General features: G+C 38.9%; 1 protein-coding gene across 1 annotated transcript; it reads right to left on the reverse strand.

Annotated features, from left to right (window-relative positions):
* Nucleotides 1-9,713: 9,713 nt before the first annotated feature.
* On the reverse strand, nt 9,714-10,418 carry LOC137963315 (secreted RxLR effector protein 161-like). The gene has a single exon (XM_068810452.1). The coding sequence runs from the start codon at nt 10,416-10,418 to the stop codon at nt 9,714-9,716; it is 705 nt and encodes a 234-aa protein (XP_068666553.1).
* Between the last annotated feature and the right edge of the window lie 6,475 nt (nt 10,419-16,893).

Raw genomic sequence — 16,893 nt, forward strand, 5'->3', positions numbered from 1 at the left:
GATATAGTCTCACCTTGAGGTGAACCTATATAAATCTTGTTATTTTTTTGTACTTGCTTTTCTTTTCTTTCGCGATTATTATTATTGCTCTTGTTAGTTTGGACTTAGGTGTCTAATTCCTAACAAGTGGTATTAGAGTTTGGTTCGTGATTGACAACAATGGTTGGCTGAGAAGGATTAGCACTTGGAATCAACAAGTACGATGATATGGATTTTGCATTCAAGAGGATGCATAACAAAGATTATTTGTACAATAAAAAGCTACACGCACCACTTCTCGATATGAAACCAGAAGGTATGAAAGATGATGAGTGGAATCTCCTCGATAGACAGTTGTTGGGAGTAGTCCAGTTAACACTGTCGAAGAAAATTGCTCACAACGTGGCATCAGAGAAAACCATTGTAGGGATGATGAAGATTTTATCCAACATGTATGAGAAGCCTTCTGCAAATAATAAGGTACAACTCATGAAAAAAATCTTCAATTTAAAGATCACAGAAAATCATTTGAATGAGTTTAGTATGATTGTCAATCAATTGACCTCCATTCAAATTAAATTTTATGATGAGGTTCGTGCTTTAATTCTTTTGGCGTCCCTACCAAATTGTTGAGAGCCTATGAGGGCTACAGTCAGAAACTCTGTAGGCAATGGAAAGTTGATTTTTAATGATGTTTGGGATACCATTCTTGCGGAGAAAGTTCATAGAAAGGACTCTAGAGAATCGTTGACATCTAATTCTGCCCTAAGTGTCGATACTAGGGACAGGAACTTCGAGAGAAATTTCAACAAGGGCAATGTTAGAGGGAAGTCAAGGAATGGAAGAAGTCGGTCCAAATTTGGAAGGAATGTGGAGTGCTGGAATTGTGAAAGTCTTGTCAAATAAAGAACAACTGTAGAGCACCGAAGAAGGATGAAAATAAAAAAGACGTTGCAATTGCGGTGACTGAAGAAGTACAAAATGCTTTACTCTTGTCGGCTGATAACGTTATTTACTCTTGGGTATTAGATTTAGGAGCTTCTTTTCACATCACTATGCATCGTGAGATCATGGAGAATTATGATGGTGGATACCATGGGAAGTTGTATCTTGCTGATGGAGAACCTTTGGATATTTTCGGTATTGGTAATGTCAGTTTGAGGTTGTCGCACGGGTCAGTGTGGAAAATTCACAAAGTGAGACATGTACCAAAATTGATGCGTAATCTAATCTCAGTAGGGTAACTTGATGATGAAGGTCATAATATGGCTTTTGATAGTGCTGCCTGGAAAATCACAAAGGGAGTCATGGTTGTTACATAAGGAGTTAAAACTGGAGCTCTTTACATCACTTCCAGTTGCAGAAACATTGTTGCAGCTACTGATGTTGTTATTGATTCTGACTCGTGGCATTATAGGCTCGGTCACATGAGTGAGAAAGGAATGAAAATGCTTCAGTCCAAAGGGAAACTACCATGGTTGAAAGCTGTAAGCAACAATTTGTGTGAAGGTTGTATTTTCTGAAAGCATAGAAGGTTTAGCTTTCTAAGGTTGGACAGGAGCAAAATACAACAAAATTGGAGTTGGTTCACACAAATGTGTGGGGGCCTTCAACTGTTACCTCCCTTGGTGGTTCAAATTACTATGTGACATTTATTGATGATGCAAGCAGAAAGGTATGGGTTTATTTCCTGAAAAAGAAATTTGATGTCTTTGATACATTCAAGAGATGGAGAGCAATGGTTGAGAATGATACAGATTTGAAGGTGAAGTGCTTGCAGTCAGATAATGGGGGAGAATGAATAGATGATGATTTCAAACGGTACTATGTTGATAATAGAATCAAGATGAAGAAGACCATTCCTGGAAAACCTCAACAGAATGGTGTGGCAGAGAGGATGAATAGAACTTTGAACGAGTGTGTTAGGAGCATGAGATTGCAAGCGGGATTGCCAAAAATGTTTTGGCTTGAGACTATTAGCACCGCTGCCTATTTGATCAACAGAGGTCCCTCAACACCATTGGATTGAAAAATACCAGAAGAGGTCTGGAGCGGCAAAGAGGTAAACCTTTCTTTCTTGAAAGTTTTGGTTGTGTTTCTTATATTTATATTGATTCTGCTGGTAGAAATAAATTTCATGCTAAATCTAAGATATGCTTTTTTATTAGCTATGGTGGTACTGAGTTTGGTTATCGTTCTAGGATGACCAAAGTCGTAAGGTTATTAGGACATGATCTTCAATGAAGGTGACCTGTATAAAGACAGGTTAAGAACAAAGTCTAAGAACACAAGTGATGAAGCCAAGAAGTCAGAAGTGATTCATTTGAGAGATCTTCTAGTTATTGAGATAGAGAATACTGCTTAGGAAGACCGGGAAAATCTACCCCTAGAAGTAAATCTAAACATTCATTTGACTGAACTTAGGAGATCTGCCACAACTTGCAGACCACCATAGAGGTACTCCCCTACACTGTATTATGTTTTGTTGTCTGATAAAGGTGAACCAGAGAGTTATGAAGAAGTCGTACACGCTGATGAATCAACCAAGTGGGAGTTGGCCATGCGGGATGAGATGGATTCACTGTTATCCAATCAGACATGGCAGTTGATCAAGCTACCAAAAGAGAAGAAGGCCTTGCAGAAAAAATGGGTGCAGCGAATAAAAGACGAACATGATGGCAACAAGCAGTATAAGGCAAGACTGGTGGTAAAGGGATTTCAACAAAAAAGAAGGCATTGACCACACTGAGATTTTCTCTCCAGTAATGAAATTAACTACTATTAGAACAGTGCTTGGACTAGTGGCAAATGAAGACACTCACCTAGAGCAATTGGATTTAAAGAGAACCTTTCTTCATATAGATTTGGAGAAAGAAATTTACATGATACAGCCATAGGGTTTCAAAGCATAAGGAAAGGAGAAAATGGTGTGCAAACTCGAAAAGAGCTTGTATGGTCTTAAACAAGCTCCAAGACAATAGTATAAGAAGTTTGACACATTTATGAGTAGTGATGGTTTCTTGAGGTGCAAGGCAGATCATTGTTGTTATGTGAAGAAGCTTGATGACTCGTACATCATTCTACTGCTATATATTGATGACATGTTGATAGCAGGGGCTTGCAAATAAGAAATAAATAAGTTGAAAGGGAGTTGTCCAATAAGTTTGTAATGAAGGATTTGGGTGCTGTAAAAAAAATCTTCGGGATGAGGATTACTAGGGACATTGATGTCTTGAAACTGTCACAAGTAGAATATGTGAAAAAGACGCTGAGAAGATTCAACATGAATGATACAAAATCACTAAGTAATCCTTTGGCTAGTCACTTTAGGCTATCTAAGGAGAAATCACTTTCTACAGAGTAGGAGCGAGCTAACAAGGCCAATGTGCCTTATGCTTATGCTATTGGCAGTCTCATGTATGCCATGGTGTGCACTAGACCAGACATAGCTCATACAGTGGGAGTTGTGAGAAGACATATGAGTAATCTGGGTAAACAACATTGGGAAGCAGTGAAGTGGATTTTCAGGTATTTGAGAGGCACTACAAACTCAGCCTTATGTTTTAGAAAGTTAGATTTGGGTTTGCAAGGTTATGTAGATGCTGACATGGTTGGAGACATTGATGACAAGAAGAGTACCACTGGATATGTATACACATTGGGTGGTACAACAGTTAGTTGGATATCTAAATTATAGAAGATAGTTGATCTTTCCACTACTAGGCAGAATATGTTATTGTGACCGAAGCCAACAAAGAGATGGTATGGTTGCAATCTTTCTGGGAAGAATTAGGTCTCAAACATGAGAAGAATGTGGTATATTGTGACAGTCAGAGTGATATTCATTTAACAAAGAATCTTATTTATCATACCCAAACAAAGCACATACAGGTGCATTATCACTTCATCAGATTGGCTCTAGAGGATGGAGTCTTAGAACTTGAGAAGATTCAAGGAAGTCAAAATCCGGTTGATATGTTGACAAAGGCTATTACGATTGAGCAACTGAAGTTGTGCACAACTTCAGTTGGACTTCTCTCTGAGGATTCAAAAGTTTTTGCCTTTGCAAAGGAGATATTGATGATGGATTAGTCTCTAAGTGGGAGATTGTTAAGTTGTGGAGCTTAATCAATGCCCTACGTTGAGTCGATACGTAGATCAACCTTCGCGGTAAGGTCGTTGTGGGGATTAGAAGGGGGGGGGGGGGGGGGGGGGGGGGTTTGGGGTAGGAAGCCCCCGTCTTGGGGGGTGTGGGGGCATAGCCCCCATTTGGTCCCCGATATATTAACTGTTGTTTTATTAAGGGCAGTTTGGAAATTTTACTCTTGTATCGCTATTGCCCTAATTTTCTCTTTATAATTGAGGGGCGTTGTTATTAGGGTTTTGATCATCACCGAGTAGGAGATGTAGCCCGACAGAGGTAAGAGAAAACACCTATAAGTGTGTGAGATTTCTCTTGTAAAATATTTTATCTTTATAGTGGATTACTGCAATGGCAAAAGACAGGATATAGTCACACCTTGAGGCAAACTTGTATAAATCTTGTTGTTTTTCGTGCTTGCTTTTTCTTTCTTTCGCGATTATTATTATTGCTTTCGTTAGTTGGAATTAGGGCGTCTAATTCCTAACAACCTGAACCGAGTTGACTTGGTCTGAGTTGACCAGGTTAACTCGGCAGAACAGAAGCAACGCTTGGGATGGCAAGTTCAATGGGTTAACTTAGTCTGGTTTAGGTTGGCCAGAACAGGCGAGACCCATAAATAAATTCCAGAAATAATAATGGGATTAGTTCATTGGATCCAGCGAAGGAGAATTTTTTGAAGGAAAGGCAGCAAAGATCCTGCAGATTGGTTTTCGAAAATAAAGCAAGAGTAATGTCGTAATGCCAGGATGATATCTTCTGTGCTAGTCTCTCGGAAGATTAAGGAAAGATAGCGATCATATCCCGGAGAAGTAGTGAACGGAAGATCAAAATAGGAAATAAATTGAACACAAACCCGAAGGACGACGATGATGCTTGGCTAATTACTGGAGAGAAATCATGGAGAAACGTAAGATCAAAAGCCATCAATCAATGGCTGAAACCGACAATGAGGAGCAGAAATGGAAACCGCATATAAAAATCTTCCCGCGAGTTCAAATTATTTCTATGGCGGGCATGCTTTGTTCATACCAGTGTGGCAATCTTCCAGAAATAATTTCCAATCTTTTTTTTTTGGCAGTGTTTCACCTTTTGAACGGTGTTCGTCCAACCTATGAGCATTTGTGTATCTTTGGTTGTGCATGCTTTGTTTTATTACCCCCTTCCTGTCGCACCAAATTGTCTGCAAAATCTGCATTATGTGTGTTTCTTGGTTGTGGTTTTGGTCAAAAAGGATATCGATGTTATCATCCTGAGTCTGGTAGACATTTTGTTTCTTGTAATGTTAATTTTTTGGAACAGTTCTATTAATTTCGCATTCCCTTGTCTACTCCTGTTTTGCATGATACAGAATTGTTACACATTGATCCCTTTGTGTCTGATGAGCCCCATGATGACCAGTTAATCATTCACAATCTGTCCACTGGCTCACCACTCCATCCTGAGGTTTCCTCTCATATTCCTTTGCAACAGTCACCTACAGATACTGACTTACCTGCTCCTATGGTGCCTCTCCCTCTTGACTCTCTGGACTCTGGTGATCCGCATCCTGCCACCCCTCGCATTTCCACTCATGTATGTTGTCCCCCTCAGAGGTATAGTCCATCTTCATATTTGCTCTCTTCCCCCAATTTGACCTTTTTGTCTAAGATTCTTTCTTTTGTTAAGCCTAAGTCATACATGGAAGCTGCATCCGATGCAAATTGACAAGCCATTAATGATGAGCTCACCACCCTGCACCAAACAGGTACTTGGGAGTTAGTTCCACTTCCTCCAGGTAAACATGCTATTGGTTGTAAATGGATTTTCAAAGTCAAAACACAATCTGATGGTACACTTGAGCGATACAAAGCTCGGTTAGGTTCTAAAGGATTCTCACAAACTGAAGACCTTGATTATGATGAGACTTTTGCTCCTATTGCTCAAATGAAGACAATTTTCACCTTGATTTCTATTGCAGCTGTTCAAAAATGGCATCTTCATCAAATGGATGTTAAGAATGCCTTTTTAAATGGTGATTTGACCGAGGAGGTATATACAACCACCACCAGGCCTTCCTCATACTACTGGTCATGTTTGGCGTCTTCGATAGGCTTTATATGGTCTCAAACAAGTTCCTCACGCTTGGTTTGAGAAGTTCAGTTCCTCTTTGATTCGTCTTAGATTTGTTGCTTCAAATTACGATTATGCCATGTTCATTGGCAAAACTATTGTGGGGCATATTGTGGTCCTTCTTTCTGTTGATGATATGATTGTGACTAGTGATGGTGAAGCTGGCATTGCAGACCTTAAACAACAACTTCATTCTCTGTTTGAAATGAAGGATCTTGGATACTTATGGTATTTTTTGGGTATTGAAGTTGCCTATTCTTTGATGTGCTCAGTCGAGCAGGATTGTTAGATGATCGGATTATGGACTCTCCCACTGAACTCAATCATCGCCTTAGCCCTACAGATGGTGAATTGTTGTCTGATGTTACCCGATACAAAGAGGTAGTTGGGTCCCTTGTTTACTTTACAGTCACCCTTCCTGATATTACCTATGTTGTTCATGTGGTTAGTCAGTTTGCTTTCACACCTCATACTGCCCATTGGACAGTCGTTCTCCGTATCTTACGTTACTTACGTGGCACTGTGCATCATGGTGTACTTTTGTCTTCCGCCTCTGATCTGGTTTTCACTGGTTATTCTGATGCTAACTAGGCTGGTGATCCGACAGATCGAAAATCTACTACTGGGTATTGTATCTTCCTTGGTAATTCTTTGATGGCTTGGAAGAGTAAGAAACAATCAGTTGTCTCTTGCTCTTCTGCCGAGGCAGAATATTGGGCTATGGCAACCACTACTGCTGAGTTAATTTGGTTTCGTCGATTACTTGCAGAACTTGGCTTTCCTCAACTATCTGATACCCCTATGTTTTGTGATAATCAAAGTGTCATTTAGATTGCCAAGAATCCTTTTTTTCATGAGCATACGAAGCATATTGAGATCGATTGTCACTTTGTGCAACATCACTACTTACAAGGCTCTCTCACCTTGCCCCATGTTTCCTCCACATCTCAACTTGTTGATGTCTTCACCAAATCGTATAAACTTCTCGTTTTCATCATCTCATAAACAAACTTATGTTACTTGCCCCATCATAAGTTTGAGGGGGGGGTTAATGTAAATAGGGGCATTCTTGTCTTATTCATTTGTCTAAGGGTATACACTTAAATTGCCTTTTCCTTGTTCATTTTTGAATAGGGTTTCTCGTGAAACCGTCGGTATTGTATTTGTATTCTAAGTTTTACAGATAATGAAAGATACTCTGTGAAATCAGAGAGATTTACATGTAAGTGTGGGTCCTTGGTCGTGACGACTAGAGGCATGATGTTGTGTAGGTTTGAAATGACCTTGATTTTTATTGTTGTTGTTCAATACGGGGCATTGTTGTTTCCAATGACCTTTACCATGACAATAGGAACATTCATCTTGTGGAACTGTCACTTTAGGTTTCCCTGATGACTGATGAGTATGGGAGTGTGTTCCATAAACAAGTACCTGTGACATATCAAGTGATGATGTCTTACTGGAAGAAAGCCCACCCAAAGACCTCAATCGCGTTTCCTCAGCCAACAAATCAGATACAACAGCAAATAAGGTGGGTCGCAGATCTCTTTGGATCATAGATCCTCTTATCATTTCAAAATCACTACGAAGAGCCATAAGACAATCAGTAAGCTTGCGATCATCACATGCTCTGGTATATTCAGGGAGCTTCCTAAAGGAGGGTGGATCCATCATATATGGTTGATCCCAAAGAGATGTCATAAAAGAGCAGAATTCTTGAATGGTACGATCACCTTGCTTAGAGGATTGAAGTTTTGTCTCAATCTGATACCTTTTGGCAAAGTTTGTCTGTTCATACAGAGTTTCCAAATAGTCCCATATTTCTTTTGCAGTCTCATACTTCAAAAGTTGCAAGCTGATAGACTGATCCACGGAGTTGTTGATCCGGGTGATGATTTTTGCATTATCAGTCACCCACTTCTTATTCTCTTTGATGAAGTCAGTGGATGTAGGGTCTGGATCAGTAATGTTTCCATCAATGTAACCCTACAAGTCTTTCCCAATTAAAAAATTGTGCATCACAAACTTCCAAAGAGAGTAGTTACTCCAATGTAATCGGACAGAAATAACCTTCAAATCATTTGAGTGACTAATAGAATCCATAGAGATGATGGTCAAATGACTTTGCAAAGTGAATTCAACAATGCCAATTCTCCCAATAATGACCAAATATTAAATATCCAATTGTGTAAATATTAATCCAAATACCGAAACCTCTCTGGATAGCGATAATCCACAATAATCCAAATCCAAATACTAACTACCGAATATCAAACACCGACACCTCTCTGAACCACAATAATCCCAATATATATTTATATATATATATATATACACACATTTTTTTTAAAGTTGCAGCATCACACTGAAACAGGACAAAATTCTTCTCCAATCCGTTCAATAAATCCAAACCACCCAAATAAAACCAGAATCTCAAGTATCACCAAAACCTCTTCGCAGAGCTTCACGCTAGAAAACTCAAAATTTCACCCAACCAAATACTGCTCCCACGACATTCAGCCAATACAGCATACGAAGAAAAATAAAAAAAATGAAGTCTCCTACCTCTCGCCGGCGAAACGAAGCAACGAAGACTCTGATGACGCCGAACCGACGATTCAGCCAAAGACGGATCTTTTGCGGGGCTGCGCGGCATCTTCACGAACCAGAGATCACCGGACGATGAGGGAACCGGTGGCACGGAAACAGCAGACGAGCAGAACAAGCGCAAGCAAGCGAAACAAAAAAAATTTTGAGTTCGATAACAACCAAATCACCTTGGAATGAAAAATCGAAGCAAAATCGCTCGATTTCCCGCTCTAATACCATGTAAGCACCTAACCAATACAACCTGAAAAAACTAGTAGATTAAGTGGGACCAAGGACCCACACTTACACGTACCAGCGTGGCAATCTTCCAGAAATAATTTCCAACAATCTTGCAGTAGGCAAGCCAAGGGTCTTCCTTTTTTCAAATACCATTTAGATCTTCTTCTTCCTAAAAATTTTGAGCCATCTCGCTGATTTTTTTTCTCGATCTCCTTCTTGCCTGAAATTTTTTCATCTTCCAGCTGATTTCCGACTTACATTTCTTCACTACTTCTGCAAGTTTCTCCATCCCGTTTTGCTTTTGCTAAATCTTATTCCCATGTTCGTGTTGCTCGTTGATCTTATTTTCGGCTCTATCTTCTATTGTTGGCCCGAGTAGACGAGATGGCATAGTGGCATTTGATGAACAATAATGATCCTGTTTCTTCATGATGAGAAGCAAAAACTTGGTTAAGGCTGTAAAGTCGTAAAATCTTTCTTTCTTTCTCATTTTATTTCAATACAATCACATCTATATTTATATACACAAATTATAGGTACTTTAAACCAGGGTTTCGATCCTCTCTGAAGTTGTAGCTACAGAGGACTTCTTCCTCTGTTTTTACAGATTTGGATGACTCTTCCAAAGGAAGAAGTCCTCCTTTGGAGGAACTCACTCCAACAGTCCCCAAGTTGGTGTGTATAGATCTTTGATGCCCAACTTGTCAAGTGACTTGTAGAAGTTCTTATTGCATACTGCTTTTGTAAGTATATCTACCAACTGGTCTTCATATTTAACAAATGGAAATCGAATTATCTTTGCCTCAAAGTTTTGCTTAATGAAGTGTTGCTCTACTTCCACATGTTTAGTCTGATCATGTTGAACCGGGTTATGTGAAATATCAGTAACCGCCTTGTTATTGCAGAATAAGTTCATCTCACATTTTGGGCCAAAACCAATTTCGGTTAATAATCTCCGAAGCCAGAGAAGCTCACAAAGACCCTTAGCCATCCCACGAAACTCAGCTTCAACACTTGATAAAGCTATCACCTTTTGTTTCTTACTTCTCCAAGTAATTAGGTTTCCTCCAACAAACATAAAATAGCATGAGGTTCTTCTATCTGAAATATTCCCTACCCATTCAACATTTGTGTAACCTTCAACCCTTAGGTGATGGTTTCTTGAGAACATAAGTCCTTTCCCAGGGGAGGACTTGAGGTATCGAAGAATTTGATTCACTATATTTATATGATCTTCAGTAGGACAATGCATGAATTGGCTTACTACACTTACTGCATAGGCGATATCAGGTCGTGTATGGGAGATATAAATAAGTTTCCCAACCAACCTCTGGTATCTTTCTTTGTCTATTGGCATTTGGTCTGGGTATTCTCCAAGATTATGATTTGGAATTATTGGGATATTTGTAGGTTTACACTTCAGTAGTCCAACTACTGATAATAGATCTAGGATATATTTTCTTTGGGAAAAAAATATGCCTTGCTTGGACCTAACAACTTCGATTCCCAGAAAATATTTGAGTCCTCCCAAAATTTTCTTCTCAAATGTTGTTGCCAATTGCTCTTGAAGTCTTGCTATTTCTTCTAGATCATCTATTGTAATGATCATACCGTCTACATACACTATCAAAGTTGTTCATTGATGCTTTAAGAATAACGTATGATCTGAGTTACTTTGTTTAAAATCATATTTCCGCATTGCCAAACTCAATCTCCCAAACCACGTTCTAGGAGATTGCTTCAAGCCATATAAAGTTCTTGGAGTTTACACACTGTCCTTCCTTCAAAATTTGTTATATATCCAGGAGGAACATCCATGTAGATTTTTTCTTCAAGATCTCTATGAAGAAAAACATTTTTAACGTCAAATTGGTGCAGTGGCCAATCAAGATTAGCTGCAAGAGATAAAAAAAAAAAATCTAACAGTATTCAATTTGGCCACCGGTGAGAATGTCTCTTGATAATCCACGCCATATGTTTGTGTATATCCTTTTGCTACTAGCCTTGCCTTGTACCGTTTAACTGATCCATCTGATTTGTATTTGATGGAAAATACTCATTTACACCCACTGTTCAACAAGACTCCAGATCTTATTTTTGACTAACGCCTTCATTTCTTCCTTCATGACTTGAACCCACCTAGGGTCTTTCAGAGCTCGTGTGCAGTCATCAAAAAATATGACAAACCAATGAACACCAGACCTAACATCTTTGGGCAAGGACCCCACACATCAGATTGAATTAAAGAGAAAGGATTATCACTCTTATTCATGTTTAACGGATAATTGACTCGGTGAATTTTAGCTAGAATGCAAGTCTCACAATTAAAATCCAAAACTGACAAATTCAAAATAGATCGGAAAACATATGTTTCAAATACCCTAATGAAGGATGGCCTAACTGATGGTGTCACATCAAAATTTATTTCACTTTGAGGTCGTTCGGGTGCCGCATGTGATATGCCTGACCTACACTAAAATCCTCCATGTAATAGAGCCCCCTCCTCTTAGTACCATGCCCAATGATCTCCTTGGTGAGAATATCCTGAATAAGATAAAATGTAGGGTAAATAAGAACTACACAAGCCAACTCATCGGTAACTTTACTCACTAATAGTAACTTGTGAGAGAGAGAGGGCACGTGTACTGTATTAGATAATGGTAGAGCTGGTGATAACATCATTATTCCAGCCCCTGTTATCGGAGAGATAATTCCATTAGCATTGGCAATGCTATTTCACTAACTAGCAGTGTGTTGAGAAAAAACATTTGCATCAAATGTCATATGGTCTATTGCTCCAGAGTCAAGTATCCATGCTCTGCAATCATCCTCTCTAGTGGATCCGAGGAGAACATTACTTGGGTCAGCATCCGTTTGAGGAGGTTGAGGGAGATCACCATTCATATACCCCAGTTTGTCTTTGTTTGAGATATACATCTCGACAACTTGGGATAGGTTGAGTCTAGTCCAAGTCGAGTCTTAGTCTGAGTCTGGTTTGAGTCGAGTCCGGTCCGATTTGAGTCTAATCTGAGTCAGGCCCGAGGCCGGTTTGGACTGAGCCGCGTGGGACAAGAGATCTCTTGCTTCATAGGCCATCGTCCCCTCAAGCGCCATCGGCAGTGGGGGAGTGGGATTTAATTTTTAAAGTTCATCGTCCCCGTGACGCTGCCTCTGAGCCGCGTGGGACGAGAGATCTTTCGTTGCACAGGTCATCATCCCTCCGAGCGCCATCAGCAATGGGAGAGGTCTTCGACTCCGAGCTTCTGAATCCAAGGTTAAGCCTCCATTCTCAACAATTCGTTCGCGTCAAAGAAGCAGTAGGCACAAGAATCTCCGTAGTCAGATTTTTCTCCCTGCATCATCGCCGAATTCGATCTCTGGTTCAGACCCGCTCTAATACCATATAAAAGTCATAAAACCTTTCTTTATTAGTCATTTTATTTCAATACAATCACATCTATATTTATATACATAAATTATAGGTATTTCTAACCAAGGTTTCAAATCCTATCCGAAGCTGTAGCTACAAAAGAATTCTTCCTTTGTTTTTACGGATCTGGACGACTGTTCCAGAGGAAGAAGTCCTCCTTTCGAGGAAATCACACCAACAATAGCACCTAGAAGGATAGAAGGAAAGACTCGGAAATGAAATGATTCAATTAAACTGTCTGATGCATGCTGCTCTGTTTGAAGCCAAACAATGTTAAGGTTACATCCTTTGAGGAGGAAGCCCTCCGAATCATTAAAGCTTTTTGTCTGCCACATGGGGGGGGGGGGGGGGGGGGGGGGGGGGGGGGGGAGGGGGGGGGAGGGGGGTATTAGTCCAAAATGGAACAAAGATGAATTACCTGGGCATTACTCCGTTCATTCGATTAGGTCGTTAGTGGTGAATGAGCGCCTCTTCATTTGAGGGGTTAGTCCACAATGAACATGAAACGAAGTTAAAATTTCAATTCAACTTCAACTCATCCTAGGGTGTTAGTGTTGACGAGTTCAAATACACTGGAAAACAGATTCCAGTGTTAGTGCCCCAAAATGAAAAATATGGTATAAATAAGAGAATGAGTAACTTTTTATAATATACTTAAATAGAACATATATTTAAACAGATAATTAACCAAAATAATCATGGTTACTACACTTATAAGTGATTTAATGTGTAGTATTAAAATATGTTAATAAACTAATTAATGAAAGACTATATTATTATATTACTTAATGATTACTGTTTATTATAAATTAATATAATAATTACGTGTGACTAGAATAAATTATAAATAAAAAAGTAAAAAATAACATAAGCGAATATAATAAATAAATAAATTATTTTTTAATAACAAAAGATATATTTTAAAATTAAAAATTACTAATTTAATACAGCTATAAAAATACATATAATAAATAAATAAATAAATTATTTTATCAAAAACATAATATATATATTTACGTATTATTATTAATAATATATTGCATAATATTTTAATTATGACTATTAAATCACTAATTTAATGCAGTAATTAAAAAATGAATATACTGAATAAATAAAAAAAATTATTTATAAATAACAAAATATGAATTATTTTACAAAATAAATATAATGAAGTTATGACGTTGGTTTACTTTTTCCTAACTTAGGGAAAATTAAACCAGTGTCGTCTTCCTCACGACACTGATAATGGCGGGAGACAAAGGCGGGCCAACAGGCAATGGAGACGGAGGCAGCACTCTGATGATACGTCGAGAAGGAGAAGATAGAGGGAAAAAATTTGGGGGAGGAAGGCTGAGAATGGAGAAAAGCCGAGAGGGAGAAGAGAGCAGGAGAAGCAGACGAGAGAGGGAGAAGGGAGAAGTAGGCGAGAGGGAAAAGAGAGCAGGAGAAAAAAAATTTGGGAGAGGAAGGCCGAGAGAGAGGGAGAACAGAGCGAAATGAGGAAAAAAAATTTGTCGAGGAAGGGAGAGATGCGTCCCGTGCGATCGCTTCATGTGAATGATTTGAAAAATAGGTATGAAACACAATTATCCGATTTTTGCTTGAGAAGATTACCTGGCATGATTCAAATGAAGGGGCACTCGTTCACCACTAATGGCCTAATCGAATGAACGGAGTAATGCACAAGTAATTCATCTTTGCTTCATTTTGGACTAACCACCCCTTTGAATCACGCTAGGTAATCTTCTCAGGCAAGAATCGGGGAATCATGTTTCATACTTATTGTGCAAATCATTTTCATGAAGCGATCATGCGGGGCGCGTTTCTCTCTCCTCCATAGAATTGTTTTTCCTCATTTCGCTTTGTTCTCCCTCTCTCTCAACCTTCCTCTCCCAAATTTTTTTCTCTTGTTATCTTCTCCCTCTCTCGTTTGCTCTCCTGCTCTCTTCTCCCTCTCGACTTTTCTCCCTTCTCGGCCTTCCTCCCCCAAATTTTTTCCCTCTCTTCTCCCTCTCTTCTCCCTTTGTCGTCGTTGCCTGTTGGCCCGCCGTTATCTCCCGCCATTATCGGCACTATGAGGAAGATGACACATCGACACTGTGAGGAAGACGACACATTAGCGCCGTGAGGAAGACGATGCTGGTTTAATTTTTCCTAAGTGAGAAAAAATTAAACCAACGTTATAACTTCATTATATTTATTTTGTAAAATAATCCATATTTTTTATTTATAAAATAATTTTTTTATTTATTCAGTATATTCATTTTTAATTACTATATTAAATTAGTGATTTAATAATCATAATTAAAATATTATTAAAGTAAACATTTGATAAAAAAAAATTGGTTTAATTATCCCATTGCTATAATTAATTAAACCAATGGTTTTAAATTTTTTGGCAATATATTATTAAATAATAATACATAAAAATATATATTATGTTATTGATAGAATAATATATTTATTTATTATATTTATTTTTTATTATTTTATTAAATTAGTGATTTTTAAAGTTAAAATATATCTTATGTTATTAAAAAATAATTTATTTATTTATTATATTCACTTATGTTATTTTTTAATTTATTTTTTTATAATTTATTCTAGTAATACGTAATTATTATATTAATTTATAATAAACTGTAATCATTAAGTAATATAATACAGTCTTTCACTATTTAGTTTATTAATATATTTTAATACAACACATTAAATCACTTATAAGTGTAGTAACCCTGTTTCTTTGGTTAACTATCTGTTTAGGTATATGTTCTATTTAAATATATTATAAAAAGTTACCCATTCTCTTGTTTATGTCACATTTTTGCATTTTGGTTAACTATCTGTTTTTCAATAGTCGTCTACACTAAGACCCAAGAATGAGTTGAAGTTGAATCAATTCATTTAAGATGAATTGAAATCTTAACTTCATTTCAAGTTCAACGATGACAAAGCCCCCCCCCCCCCCCCCCCCCCGGTTCCTGAAGAAGACGCAGCCTCGATTTCCTATTGGCGTGAGCTGTCTGATGAGGAAATCCTCCGCAGAATCAAAACGTAAACAAAGCTCCGTCATGCTTACCTAGATTCTGATCGAAACGTCCGACTCGAAGCTGATTCTGATTCTGTGCTGACAAAAGGCCTAGCAGCTCTCCTCGTTGAAGGGCTCTCCGGCCAGCCCCCCTCAGAGATTGTAAAAAGGCATTGCAGCTTTTGATGAAGGCCGAAGAGGGCGGCAAATCCGGAAGTGGTGAAGTCATCGAAGTAAAAGATTCAAGTTCGGCCGTGGAGGAAGACGACCTACCTTTGCCGAAGAAGAAGAAAGAAGTCGGCCACTCTCTATTTGCTGCTACCGGAGAAGACAGTCGGATTGGAAACTTTCCTTCCGAGTTTCCGTCGAGCACTGTTTCCGCCGAAGATGCCGAGGAAGAAAGTGTTTCCCTCTCTGTTCGGTGTCGAGGAGCAGGCGAAGTTGAGGTTGCCGTTTTTGGGAGGACAAACATGGCGTCAACAGCAGGATCTGAACTCTCGCGGGGAAAGTTTCCTCCCGAAGAGCCGAGTTTTGTTTCCGTTTGCGAGTGGAAGAAGACGCTCTCTTGGTTTATAAAGTTCCGTATCTTTCTTCTCTGGCCGGAAGCCGAAACTTTCTTCTCTTGGCATCACTGGGTTTCCTTCTCTTCGCGAAGAAAGCTTTGTTTCCCAATTAAAGCTTGAACTAAGTTCAGGAATTATTATTTCAGCGCCTAAGTTCGGAAAGTGCTTTATTCTGGTTGACTCGCCCGAGTCAATCAGCAAACCAGCAAACCGAGTTCCCAACCGACCCGAGGTATTGTTTCTGCACTAGTCAGACCGAGTCAACTCGGTCCAAGTAAACTTGAGTCAGGCTACTTATTTTCTGCCTCGGTAAACGTGCCCAAGATTTCAGTGTGTGACTCACTGGGCCTCATGAACAAGAACACCAATGTGAGGGGAGTGTTGGAAGATAAAGCATATTAGACAAAAAATATTTTATATATCAACAAGTTGGGAGTTCGTGTGGAGTGTTGGAAGATAGGGCCCAAGCCCATAAAACCAAGGAAGAACAATACATCCAAGAAATATAGAAGACGGGCTCAAGGCCCACAGATCAAGGAGCTACATCCGACATGAGTTAAGTCTGGAGTATAGAGCAATATCTTAGTGGCTAGGAGAAGAACAAAGCAGGTCTGCTCTGTAGTCATCGTGACCGAAGACGCTTTGTCGTCACCACATTACCGAACACGCTCTATTGTGATCACAAATCCAAAGATGCTCTGTCATCACCGAAGATGCTCTATCATCACCGAAGACGCTCTATCATCAGTTGTCACCGAAGACTGTCTCGAATTAATCTTTAGTTCGCCATGAGAGCACAGTTCAAAAATGT

The sequence above is a fragment of the Aristolochia californica genome, unplaced genomic scaffold (assembly GCF_029961685.1).
Source record: "Aristolochia californica isolate CCGP_79_NKW_82.1479 unplaced genomic scaffold, dmAriCali1.0.hap1 SCAF_4, whole genome shotgun sequence".
Taxonomy (NCBI): domain Eukaryota; kingdom Viridiplantae; phylum Streptophyta; class Magnoliopsida; order Piperales; family Aristolochiaceae; genus Aristolochia; species Aristolochia californica.